Source organism: Gavia stellata, chromosome Z (genome assembly GCF_030936135.1).
Source record: "Gavia stellata isolate bGavSte3 chromosome Z, bGavSte3.hap2, whole genome shotgun sequence".
In the NCBI taxonomy this organism is placed as follows: domain Eukaryota; kingdom Metazoa; phylum Chordata; class Aves; order Gaviiformes; family Gaviidae; genus Gavia; species Gavia stellata.
Window position 1 is genome coordinate 28,269,376 of NC_082637.1, and position 14,531 is coordinate 28,283,906.

General features: G+C 36.7%; 1 protein-coding gene across 1 annotated transcript in view; it reads left to right on the forward strand.

Moving 5' to 3' along the window:
• ANKRD31 (ankyrin repeat domain 31) overlaps positions 1-14,531 on the forward strand; it is a 71,606-nt gene that overhangs the window by 55,275 nt on the left and 1,800 nt on the right. The window contains 3 exon segments of the mRNA XM_059833497.1: positions 755-895; positions 1,468-1,564; positions 4,808-5,005. Of these exon segments, the coding sequence (XP_059689480.1) occupies positions 755-895; positions 1,468-1,564; positions 4,808-5,005 (436 nt within the window).

Below are 14,531 nucleotides of genomic sequence, written 5' to 3' on the forward strand. Positions count from 1 at the left end.
AAGCACCTTACCGAGTTCTAATATAGTTTACCAACAGCTAATTTTTGCATCATTTAGCTGTGTTAGCCTAACTGAGAACAGTATAACAAAACCATGATTTACTGAACTGGAAACAACTATAAGCCATGCTTCTGGAGGTGCATATATATTTGCAGAACTAAGCTGTATTAGCATTATTAAAAAGGCAGTAACAATAAATTATTTTATACTTAATTTTGCATAAGATAAGGCTGCCAGGTTCCTTCTAAAACATGTAAGTGATGTCCCTTGATACAAGAGAAGTTTTTATGCAGATATATTTCATCTCTGAATCATTGCTGGAATTTCACTGACATGCATTTGTTCCACACGTGTAAGACGGATTGTGTTTGAGTAACAGTTTCTTGGTACAGAGACTTAGCCCTTGTGAGCTCCTGAGTTCACTGTTGCAAATTAATTTATTCACAGCTTTGTTACGTCTAAGGGGGACTAAGATACAAATACAGTTCTTATAAACACACATAGGGAGATTTGTCCTCTGACAGTGGTCTCTGTGTGGCCAAAACATCTTATTCTAGTGGAATAATTCCTCTTATTATACATACCACAGTTTATGATAGTGGCATTAAATTCTTCAACTTTTTTCAGAGAAAAACAGAATTAGCTACAAATTTTCAGCTATATTGTTCTTCAGCATTTTTTCATGTTTTAAGGATGTTAATTCAGATTTGTTAATTTATGACTTGAAAATAATTTCTTAATTTATATTTTTTAGGAATTTAGTCATAAAGCCACGCTCTTAAACAATGGCAAGATCAGAACCAGTAAGAGACAAATACTTCAGAATCCAGTTCAGTGGGTTAAAGACCTACTAGGAAGTGACATTTCTGTGACATGGAAGTATGTGTGGAATAAGGTGGGCCTGATTTTACTCCCAAAAATAGCAATAATAAATGGCAATAACAAATTTCATGAATCTGGATCTCTTCACTGTTCTTAAAGCAAAAGAGGGTACAAGCCTAAATTTTAAAAAGTCTTCTTACTCTTAATGAATAAGCACCAAAGAAAGAGCTACATAGCTGTAGCTATAGAGTGATGAACTAGTCACGAGTGTTGAGAGAATGTGGAATGCCCACTCTGTAAGATATCGGTGTTTTTGAAAGAGTAGTTTTAAAGATGATTAAGAGACTGACAGAAAAAGCTGAAAGGTAGTTAGAATAAAAAGGAGCAAGCTTATTGAAATGTCAGGGTGTCAAGGACAAATGTTCCAAAAGTACTCACAGAGTTTAGAGAGCTTTGCAGACGGGTTCTGTTATGCTTTTTTTCATTTAGAATTCAAATTAGCAGAATTTCTACTTGATCTTGACAGACACAGATTAGACTGTTAAGTGCACAAACTCAGTTTTGTAAGAAAAGTGACATTTTTACACCTATGAGAAAAAACACTAATTAAAATGACCAGTTACCCATTTAGATTTGTTTGTACAGGTTACATATCTTGGGACACAGTTATCAAAATTTCTTGTTGAAGAAGTGTCAGTTTCTAGTGACCTGGAATTACCATCACAGGAAAGAGAGCCTTTGGGTATGTACCTCTTAAAATCTAATACTCACCATGACTGAAAGCAGCAGGAAGTGATTTCTAAAGAGCTTAAATTCCAAAATTCCTCTATTGCTTTCTGATTTTTTTCTGGGCTACATGCTTATCACAGATCTTGGCCTTGAAAAATAGTGCCGGAACTTACCCATGATCTCTAAAGAAGTGCATTTCTTTTCTTCCCTAAATTGGTTGTTTGAAGAGAATAATTACTAATGACTTGATTGCGATGTAAAAATATTTATGTAATATTTTACATTTAAAATATGTAATGTATAAAGTGTTTAATAAGCTTAATTTAATACTTTTTTATTCTGTTGGAAACTCAGATACACTAGCATAAGTTTTAATGGCATGTACATCTTAAAATCACATTAAATAATCTGTGTTGATGGAAATCCCAGTATGCCCAAGCAACAGTAATAACTTGGGGGATATTTTATTCTCTAAAAATAAACAGTCATAAGAGACAGTGCATTGATATGACAAAATGACATTGAACAATTTTTTCAGGACTGCCTGGCAGACTTAAGAACTTCAGCCTAATTTTGATAAGTAATGTGTTCCCAGGGAAACCCAGGTCCCTTTGACAGCCAGTTGCACTTGGAGTCTGAAAAGCTTTTGGGCTTTTGTGATAGGTTCTGTTAGTTTCATGAGACACTGCACCTCACGTGAACTCGGATACCAGGCTTGGTCTGTTCTTAACATACTAAAAGTAAATTAAAAAATAATAATTTAAAATAACTAATTTGATATTCAGACTACCATGTTCTACTGGTAATTGCTTCAGGCTAAGAGCATCCAGATGATGAGTATACATTGCCCTGCTTCAGTAACCTGAGTTTATACCAGGTGTAAGTGACTTAAAAATGGATTTAGTCTCCTAACTTTTAAATAGGCTTTTGAATATTTTACTAGTTCTTGTAAATTATTCCTCTCATAGAAAATTTATGATAAACATTGTAACTTCTAAAACAAAGAAATACATTTATTCAAAAAATACTCTTGACAAACAGAAATCAGTCTGAAGATCGGTAAGTGGCATTTTTTCCCCTATTTTTCACAAATAGCCAAGGGTAATCTGGCAAAGAGTATTTAAAGAAGCTTTTTTTGTCTCATGTAATTTAAGATCACGGTAATGCCTGGCCATTAGCCCTAGGTGAGAAATTGAGGGAGGGAAAGCCAAAGTGTTCTCAGTTTCAGTTCTGTTTCAGATATTATATGGCCAGATACATAGTAAGAAATTAAACAGGGCCTTAAATCATTCCAGAAGAGGATTAACCCACACTGTTGTATTGTGAGAATAGTCGTAGGCATTGGGCAGCTCCTGAATGGTTTCCAGGCCCGATTCAGGAGTTAGCTTATTCCAACAGCTGTTCCCAAGGGGCATTTTGCCTGCAGCCAGGCTGCTTGAAAGCACAGGAAAGTTTGCTGTTGTGGATATGAGCTATACTGTGCCGCTTGCCTGGGAATGTTCCCAGGCACTGTCTTATCTTTCTAATACACTTACAGCCTGTGTGTATTTTATAGTAGAAGTTTATCCTGCTTTTGTAAAGAATCAATCTTCTTTTTTTCCTTCTGTATTAATGAATTGAATTTTGTTCTATGCGTTCCAGAGCATCATTAAAAAAGAAGGCTGGGTCCTAATGATTTGAGCATTTTGGGGGAGGAATGCTATTATTTTAAATACCCCTCCCCCACACTCCTTCCAGCTTCCTGTATCTTAGTTCAGTGTTCATTGAGCTACTGTATGAAGAGGATGGGGAAGTGGGAAGAAAATTATACTGGCAGTGGCTGTATCTAGCCGTCTTTTAACAGAAAGAAGCAGCTACCCCTGAACTTTGTACAGAGCCCGTTTTAGGAAGCATGTCCTAGGAACTTCTAGCAAATCAAGGTCCCTGGGCAGGACAGGTGAAGGAGTTACTGTTCTGTGGCTGCCAGCATAAGAAATGTCCCAGTTTTCAGCTTGGTTGAGATTAAAGTGCTTCCAGGTTTATACAGCAGCAGAATTTTAGGTACCTGAGGAATGTTAATGCAAAAAACTTGAAGAGCCTGTGAAGTAAAGCAGTTCCAGACCAATGCGGGTATTTAACAGAAGCTTTAAAGATTGCAATTTTGGAATTAGTCATCTAAATCCTAACTAAATTTCACTTTATGTCCCTTATTTGAGTCTGAGCCTTTACTCTCTTCTAGGATCACGCTAGCAGAAAGCAGGAATGACTGTATCAAATCTGAGTGAGAACTAAACATTAAGAAAATAAACAGTACTTTTAGACTATCTGTATGTAGGAAAGCAGAAGAAAAAGTGATTATATGGCTTGGAACTTATTCCTCTGTGCTTTCTGATACATGTAATGAGATGACATAATGTTTACTAAAAATGACCAAGAATAACACGGATTCAGAAGCAGATGTCAGCTGAAGAGCAGATGTCAGTTGCAGAGCAGATGTTTGTGTTAAATATTTCACATTGAAATTCCAGCAAAGTGGCTTAAAATAAAAGCATATCCAGTTGTAACAGTAAGTGTGATATGTACTTTCATTTTGCAGATTGCTATTTCAGGAAGATGGTATTTGGAAAATGGCACGACTAGTACAATTCTTGTGCTCTGGCAATCCCTTACTGCCTTTAATAACCATTAGCCACCTGTAAAGATTAGAACAACTCTTGCTCACCTTTAGTTATGAAAGACCCCAAAGTTGTGGAATAAAGAGTGTTTTCAAGGGAATCCAGATGATTTCTTAGCCACTGAACCATGGGAGCTGTTTCAGAAGGTTTATGGTTTATGTTAGTGTTACTTCAGGTATCTAGCATAAAATGAGAAACTGAGCTCAATAAGGTTGCGTGAAAGCAAATGAGAATAGTTTTGCTGTGATCGTATGTGATATTGTATGTTTCTGTTTTCCTTGAGACAGGCAGTGAAACACACATATATTCAGTAGGCTACTTTTCAAGTCAAATTTGTGTTGCATCTAATGAAATTTTGCCAAGGAAGACATATATTTTAAAAAAACAGAATGCCTCAGTCATCTCACAGCAGCTACAGCTGGGCTGGTAAAGGTAAAACACATGCCCTTACATGTGTTAGGTGGCATACAGCTAAGTGAAAATTTCCGCATTTACCTTTAAGAAAAATAAAAAGCGTAACTGCTCTGTGCGTTAAGCCACCACTGTTAAATGATACTGTTTCTTCTTAGAACAAAGTTGTCTTCATCTTTTTATGCTCTCAGGAAAGAATTTTATCACAAGGGACCCCAGCAACCACAATCAGCACCATCAGAGTCCTGGTACTGTCTCCGTTGCTCAGCCTCTTGGGAGCTTTGGCCTGAGCAATATGCAGCCAAAAACCCCATCCTTGCCACAAACGGAAGTTGTGAAAACATTGCTATGCACTGAAAGAGGAGCAGCTGTTACCAGGGAATTTAAGAGTAAGATTTTTTTTAACTGCCTAAAAAACCTAATGGTGGGTGCAAGGGCTATACAACAGGTACAAAAGGAAGAAGAAAGTAGGTGACATAGAATTGATTTCTGTGGGGGAGGGAAAGAGTGCTGGGGAAAAATGATGACTCTGCTGATGGGTTGGATTGATCTAAATGACCCAATAATGAAGTTTTTCAGAGCTCAGTGTGTTTGACTCTCATGTGTCCAAATTAGAAATATTTTGTTATTTTGATGTAGTTAACAGAATAACTCCACATATTATTTGAAGTACTCAGTTAAATGTTTCCACAAAATAATAGCACAGACAAATGTCTTCTGGATTTAGATGGAGAAATATGATACAAAAGCATTGCTGAATAATCTCATGTAATCTAATTTAAAGGGAAAAGCGTAAATGTTCCTGAAGATGTTCTGATCTTTGTGGAGTTGACTGAGCTTGTAACTCTGTGTTCTCAGTATTACATTTTTGTGTTGATTGCACATTAAACCCTATCCATAATATTCATACAATTTGAACAGTGCTTACTGCACTTTGACTTAGTATTTTTGCCTCTACCACCTTTGATTACACTGCAGAGGGATGACCCTGATTGACCACAGTAAGAAGCGAATCAGAGGTGAAGTGCGTAATCAGTGTCAGCCATTGTAAACTGAAAGTATATCCACACTATAAAGCAATTCTTTTTGCTTCTGCAAGTCTATACATAGGCCCTGCAGCTACAGTGCAAAGGATTAAGTAAACCCTGGCGCTGAGAATCCTCTGCAGAAAATACTTTGTTGTCCCACTTTTCTTTTTGGTTTTTTTTTTTAATCAAAGCAAATAGACTTAGTATCTTAAATGCCAGAGCAGAATATTTGGAGGGAGGTGTTCTTTAAAGTTATGAAAAATAGATTGTGTAGTAGATTGTATTCACATTTATGTATCAAAAACCCCAGGTTGAACTGCCCTTTGATATGATTTTGAAAAGTTACACAGATTATGGCTCGCAGGAGTTATGTTTCTCTGCTGAACTAATGAACAGCCATGTTCATGTTTTCTCAGATATAGTTACTAGTGGTAGTTCTGCTTACCAAGATAATGGTCATGTAGCATGTATGGTCCTTGCCACCCCATTATCTGAGTGCTCAATCCTGTCTGGAAACTGTTATAGCAAGAGTGTAGAGTCATTTTGTAGCCAAAGGTAACTGCTAACAGGCATGTGGGGATTATGCAAAATTAAACATTCATAATACAATAAAAATTACTCAATTGGAAATGTACAGAAATGTTGTTCCATATATACATTTTTGTTTATATCTACTACAATTACACTGTTAATTGAAGGAAGAAACTGCTTAATATGCAGTATAACCTTTAAAAAATTTAACCACCAGCTCAGTTTCCACACCTCTGCCTTACAGAACCCAAACCTTTTGCATCCAGTTCTGAGGACAAGCTTTTCAGGTTTCATAGTCTGACTAAAAATATTTTGAAAAGCAAACTATGAAAATCAAACTCCTACTTAAGAAGGAAATTCCTTTAAAAACAAGTGTCTCAGAGTGAGTATTTCATTGAGTCTTTTAAATGAAGCTTTGGAAGTCCCATGAGAAGCCCCGTAGCCCATAGATGAATTTACTGTATTTGTTTGCCCTCTACATTTGTTTCCAAAGAACCGGTCAGATACACAATACCATTGCTGCTTTGCTTCATGATAAATAAATTCTGAATGTAAAACTCAGCTGCATAAATTGGCTTTTAACTAGTTTACTTTCTGGGCTTTGCTAGTCCTGGAAAATTATAGAAGAGTAATTAATTTCAGTTTTCTTGCTAATCAATCTTATATTCTTGTCTTGTGCACGAGTACAAAGTTATGAGGCTGAAACTGCTGACTTGGCAGGAGAATATTTAAATCCAAATTAATTGTTCCAGTAGAATGAAACCAAGCTACTAAGTATTTCAATACCTCCTAGATAGGTGTAAAATTGGGCTACTAGTAAACATTGCATGTGCGTATTTGCAAGAATCTTCCATTAGTCTTTAAATTGTAAATTCCTCAGAAGAGGGATCTCATATGCGTCTTTGAACTTGTTGAAGATACTGCTTTGGTACTGGTCCAAACAACAAGTCTAGCCCACTGTAGTATATTTTTCCTGCAATATGTTTAAAGCCCCATGTAATTCTAGTGCAAAGAAATGTTACCCATTCTTGAAAGCTTGCAATATATTTTGTGCTGCATAGTGCTCCAGTTCAGAGCCCCACATTCTGCTTAGGCTCAGACAATTATGTCAGAAACTACTGGAAAACATTACTATTCTTATCTTAATGTTTTTGGAGGAAAGGTGGAAAAGATGATGAATGTCTTTTAGTGATTCAAAAGTCAAGATGTGAACTGAGAACCCCAAGTTTAATTTTATTTATTTTTTTTTTTTAAATGGCATGACTTAAAGGAGCTTGATTCTGTATACCTGAAATTTTTGGATTGGGTATTATTGGCTCATCATCACCATCAATAATGACAATAATAATATGGAAGAAGAGAAGTACTTGGAAGTGCTTAAAAAAAACCCCAAAACCCAAACCACAAAAAAATCCCCAAAACAAAAACCCCACAAACCCAAAACCTTAGCATCTAATATATGTGTTTTCCTTGTTACCTATAGCAGAATATTCATCAGCTACACAATGTCGCCATTTATGTGACTGTAAAAGACAGGGAGATGAACTATATATTCTTTGTATTTTCTACTTTGGAAGCAAAGTGAAATTGTAGACAAATACTTCCATCCATAATTCTTTTCCATCTCAGAGGTATCTCAGGGTGCAGCTATTATACTGTTTTCTCTTCTTTATGGCTTGCAGACAAAATATTTCAAAGTATTTTCCAGTATTTTAAAGTTCCAGGCATTTGCTTTAGGTAATTACACACTTTACAAAGAAGCACATAGTTCTGTCAGCAGGATTTACAAAGCTGTATTTTCCAGTAACTTTGCATACCATAACTGAAGTATAGGCTTCCTCCATCTGCACACTCTTCCTTTCAAAAATCCTCTACCTGCTCTTATTTGACTATCAGCAAGGGAGAAGGTAGAAGGTCGTGTGACTGACTCAGAGCTGAGCTATGTGGCCAGCAAGAGCCAAACAAAATTCACTTTTCAGGAGGCCAAAAAGGAAAAAAAAAAAGCAGCAGCTCTCAAGGACTACATGGCATGGAAGCCAATTCTAAGAATTTAATGCCTGTATTTCTTATCTGACAGTCAGGTTTTTCTGAAACTGGCAAATCACTTCAAAAGTAACTAGGTGACAGTGTGATTGCACAGAACCATAGACTAATATAAGTTAGGTGGGGCCTCTGGAGGTCTCTAGTCCAACCTCCTGTTTGAAGTAGGGCTAGTTTCCAAGTTAGATAAGGTTGCTCAGTGCCTTGTCAAATTCTGGATATCTTCAAGGACAGACATTCCACAACATCTCTGTACAACATATTCGTGTGCTTAATGGTGAAATTTTTTTCCCATATATCTACTTGGAATCTTGCTTATTAAAACTTGTGACCTTTGCCTCTTTTTTGCTGTGTGCAGAAACCTGCTTTCCTTAAGAAGCCTGGCTAGAAGTTCAGTAAACTGACTCCCAGTCAAGAGCTTTGAACACTGGCTTTCTGGCCTTTTTACTTTGTGAAACAAGTTGTAAAAGAAATCCTTTAATAACTGGCCCATCTTCTTAATTCATCAGCTGCACGATAACATTTTCATCTGCTTTGCTGGTCCCATGGAGACTGAGAGAAGACTAAGACACACAGAACTGTTACAGATAATCTTCCCAGAACACATATATCTTTTCCTATCTTACTTATGAAAGCAATAAATGAAAGGCAATGTGATAAACAGCAAGCTTCAAGAGGCAGTGGCTTCAGCTACTGCGTTGCTTGAAACAGAGAGAAGACAGACTTTTTTGACACCACACTCTGATGATGTCAAATGAAAGCATTTAGGAGACTACCTGATGATCTTACCTTGGTGAGTGTTCAGATTATATCATGCTTCTAGCTTTTTTTTTTTTGGGAGTGACTTTTAACAAAGTTGGGACAAAGCTTCTAAACAAAACAATTCAGTCTTTAAATCACCGCATGATAATAGTCTAGGACAAGGCTCTAGAAGTTGTTCTGAGGCTGTGCATAAAACCCACTGAATGAGTCACAGCTCCTGTAGATTTTGCCAGTGCATGAAAAACAGGAGCTATTGGTTTTTCTATCAAATAGCTGTTCTGACCTGAGCTGAAACTTGATTTATACTTTGTCTTCTGTTTCTTCCAATCTGCATCTCAGTGTGCTATAAACTGCAAGAATTTTAAAGTGTTCTGGTTTTAATTATCCAAGGTCGGCCCTGAAATGGCTTCTTATCCACTATCTTGGCACATTAAATTCAGGTCTTCTAAAATGGTTGGAAGTAAATTTAGAGAGCCATGTATTTTCCTTCCAAATGAGTATACAAGTGGATCATTATATAATAAAGTGTACAACAATAACTCAAAATACTAAGTTTTAAAAGAAAGAAATGTATGGTGGGAACCTGCACCCGGCTAGTCATACCAAGAAGTAGTCCTCTATGAATTGTTCTAAATCAGTCTTAGTGCCTTTTAATAAAGGCTACTAGTGAATGCATTTGTTGTTGTTGAACTCGGTAATTTGGTATTTAAATAGAGTGATTGACTTAATCCAGAAACTGAAAGGCCATCTGGACAGCTGTATAAAAATATATCTGTAAGCCATTATGTTTTATTTTAAAAGTACTTATTTTATTGCATTGTATTTCTCTATAAATTCAGTGTTGAATATAGATTATTTTATGGGAGGCTGTATACATTTCCTGATTGGTATTTGCATGTATGTCAATCATACCTCTCATCTTACGAGGAAAAAATAATGTTACAGCTATACTAAGGAAGGTAAGAGCCACAGAGGCTTAAATTGTTCTCCTGTTTCCCTGATAGGTTATTGTAACATTGATGGATTTCTGTAATAGATTGGAGGTTTTGAGTTCCCCGCATTGCTAAATAAAAAACTTACAATATCTTAATGCACCAATCCAAGGACCCTGAAGAATAATAATTCAGAATGTATCATATCACATAAAGTATTTGTTACTAGCTAACAGGCATAAACCCAATGTATCTAGGAGAAGACAAAAAAGTTACTCTACAAGATTATGATGCAGGCAAAAGTTTTAATGGAGAATAATATATTGTATTTATATCACTTGTCTAGGCAATGCTTGCAAGAAAGCTGTAAAGTATTATTAATATTGTACATTTTTCAAACATTTAGAAACAAATATTTACTATTAACTGTATCTCTTGAGAAAGCACAACATCTTCAGGTCCGTGTTGTGGGAACAATACTTCCTGCCACATGAAACGTAAAACAATTAAAGATATTTCAGCATAAACCTTGAAACTGATGCTTTAGGATAAAAGGCATGAATTTGTGATCTTTAATCACACCTGCAAGTCCTTTTACCATGCAGATACAGAGTGTAACAAGAAAGGCCACTGTTATGAAATACTTTCAAAGAAGAATGATGCTAGATACTTAATCTCTTTTTCTGCTTTATGACATTGCTTTTGCCAGTCTCACTGGAGGACAAAAAGAAATAAACTTCTGAGGAATACTATTATATATTGAGTAGAGGAAGAAATGTAACTTCCTCAAATCTAGCATTTTCTCTAGAAGCAACAGAATAGAATAATTATTTGTGAAAGTATGTTAGTTATTGCTAAACAATTTCTAGTTATAGGGAAATGATGAACTGAACCTACAGATGGTGAGTCGTGTCTGATACGTGAAGGAAAGAACTGTAGGCTAAGGGACTATTAGAAGGTGCTCTAAGTCCTTCTGGCACTGTTATAGCTGTGCTATGAAGTATCTGGTCATTATAGTCCATTAAGTAGCTTCCAAACGGAAATGATTTATTTATTTTGTAAGATGTTATGAATAACCTTTGATTTTTTTCAAAAGGGTTGTAACTACCAATGCAAAAAATGTGGCATATGTAATTTAGGATCACTTGATAAATCAGTTCTTGGGGAAAAAGTACTTTCAAAATCGGGGTGGGGGTGGACACAGAGGATCACAAAGCAAAATCCCTGCTGGGCTGTGTCTTTTAAGGGATGGACACCTTAACTGCAGATGGCTCAGTGGCACAGTATGTCTGATTGTTGGAAAAAGATCACTCCTTACTGACCAGTTTGTAAAGGCAGAGACCTTGGACTTCAGCATCCACAGGAGGAAAAAAGAATTAAGATCTGTGTCATGTTAAATGAATCAGGAACTGTGGAGACACCTGTAGCAAAGCAAAGGCATTTTGTGGAGGGGGCGGGGTGGTGGTGGTGCAGAGATTACCAGGGAAGCATTGTGTTTTGTCAGAGAAAGATCTAGTCTTACAATGACAATCTATCCACAGACATCTCTTTTTCCAAGATACCAGGTCTTGACCAGCTGAAAGAAAAGTTATTTTCAAAATTGCCACTAGCGTGGGCAGAATTCATATGCCTTAATTTAGTAGCAGCCTTTTAAAGACTCAGAGGATCCAAAAATGTTGTTTATGCAAGGCGCTGGCTGTCATTTCTAAGACCTTACTTGGTCTGAATGGACAATGTCTTTTGGGACTCCTGGATTGTGACTGGTCTCTGTTTCTAAGTTCTTGAGAAAAGCATGGATAAGGCCCAAGAAACTTGAAACCTCTTAAGACTGATTTTTGTTCTGAATACTCCCTTGTGGCACTCTAGATCAAATTCTGTCACCTTTAAGTGTGTTGTTCGTAGATCTTCTCTTTGCTTACACGTCTGTAGCCCACGTCTAGACTAGCTGCACTGAAGCAGATCAATTTGAGTCAGAAGAATAACATCTCCTGTGACTTTGCCACAGATACTGCAGGTACTACAGATAGTTTGGCTTTCACTCAGGTGTGATAATAATCTTCACAGAATCACAGAATCATTAAAGTTGGAAAAGACCTTTAAGATCTTTACCTGTTTTACAGAAGTATTGAAACTGGATTTACTGATACCTGTAAATTGACTCTAATATGTTGCTTAAACTGCAAGAGCATTTAAATTCCTTTTACAGATAATTTACACAAGTAAAATTGTTATAAAATGCTTAGCCATATCTCTGGATAGTTCCAGTGCTTTTTTGCTTGGAAAAAATAAGGAGGATGCTGGTGGGATAGCCATTTTTAAAAACTGATCTTTCAGGGGCTATTGTAGTGATCAGAGAATAGTGACTGCACAGAAGTGGCCATCTTTGGTGACTAACCTTTATGCAATGGAAGATTCTGGTCTGACATTTATACAGCTGCACCACTAACGGGAATTCTCCTTAAATACAATTTTCAGGTTCTTAGCTGCCACAGAGGCAAGGTCTTGTAAAGCTGTAACAAAATGGAAACACAAGTTGAAACACATTTAGAATGGTTTCAAAACTCTAAGACTAAAATAGATGCCAGCAAAGACAGAAAAGCTATTGGCAAGCAGGATGGAAAAACTACCAAGAGACAACATGTGTTTTCCCCAGATTTATGGGAAAAAAGTTCATTCTGATATTGACACTGATTGATCTTATAGTTCATGAAGGTGGCAGAAAACTGAGAGCACCTAACAGGACAGTGAGGGTAGGAAAGCAGAGAAAGACCCTGCCTATGTGCATCCTACCTTACTAAGCTTTCTTCTGTACCCATGGCACTGAGATGAGTTTTGGATAGCAGTATGGGAGCCTTTCTCTGCTGCTTACAGCCTGTAAGCTGCTGGTCTTTTGTAAGGGGATGAGAGTTAACAGATGGCAAAAGGAAGAAAGGAAACATCAAAGTGGGTATTAAAAGATTAAAAATAATAGTAAGCAAAGATAGAGAGAAAAGGGAAAAAGAATTGAGAAAGAAAAATGGAAATGGGGAGGACATTAGTCAGCTGTGTCAGAATATGGACGAAGAAACACGGGGACTAAATGTTCAAATACTGATCCATTCCTACTGGGGGAAAAAATGAGTGTCTATGATATAGAAATTTTGGTATCAAACACTGATGTCAGAACTGAGGGGGACAGCTTTGGGATGTATAAATTACTGTGCTTTTGCTAACAAATGTTATCTAAAATTGCTGAAAAGTAGAGATTAGAGAGAGTAGAGATTTTAATTACGCACATAGGTAAAGTTGTATTTGTGGTAGAATGCTGCTACTTAATCTACAAAATCTTAATCCAATAGGTAAAACATGAATTTCACCTAAAGGAATCAACACAGAAAGCTGTCAACTTCTGAAAAAAATTTATTTCAATAGATTTATGTGGTCATATCTTTATTACACTTTCAAATTTAAGTTGAGAATTTTTAGTAAATAAGTTAGAATATTGCAGTGAGAATGCTAAGAGGAGCATTTCCAAAGTAAGAAAGCAATGTCTTTTCTCCAATTACAATCTCTCAAAACAGGATGTTAAATGAACTTCAGACTTTGCCAAGAAACTTTCCTGTACTTAGATACAAAATATGGACATTTCAGGATGAAAAAGCTTTCTTCAACAAATCAAAACAGGTTGAAGTGATGCCTGTTGTCATAACCTGACTATTCTGAGGGGTTATGCATTGGTTAAGGTTCAGGCTGCTGCAGAGGCATATCCAGGTGTTCGTCTATAACCACAGTCACATACCCAGACTCCTCCTCAGCTGCCTTACTTCTGCCCAACTCACTAAAAGAGGTGTATGTGCAATACCAAACCAATGTCCACAGAATGATGCTTGTGAATAAGAGATAAAAGAAAAGCATCCGCTGGGCCCCTAGAGGAAGAGAAACCAATCAAACACTGAGATTGCTAACTTACATGTGATTTATTCCACTTGTATATATTCACGAATAGAAATTATATAAGATGTAACTCTGTCCAAATACTCATTGATAAAGATATACAAATACCTTACCGAAATTAAAATGATAGCAATATAAATCAAACTTACAATTGCAATTACGGCGACTGGCAGTGTCATACGGTCAAGTGTCCTTGGCCGGGAGAATATCACCGTACTAGTGAGATCCCCAACTAACTCTATCCAAAGCTCAGCTTTTATATGAAAGCTTGCTTTACCTACGTGCAATTACTTGCAGCTGTGATCTGAAATCAAACCACAAAAACCACAGGCTGACTGCCTTTTCTGCCGACTGCCTTTTCTGCCGGTCGGGCACCTTCTGTACTGCGTACTTACGGGTAATTGTGGTTCGTACCTGCAATGTTTGCATGTTTCTGTGAAGAGGAAAGGGGGAGGGGGCCATTGGTAGGGGGTTGTTGATCATCTACTACACCTGTCATGTCACTATAGGCTCAGTATTAATGACAATGTTTTAGCTCAGTTTCTGACAGTTTATTTCATAAAAACATTCCCAGACTTACTTTTAAGATCATTTTTACCTGAAGGTGTCCTTAAAACCACTGTGTGACTTCCCATCCAAGCATTCCTGTTTATGCCCTTTGAAACATCACTTCTAGATGAGCGTGTAAG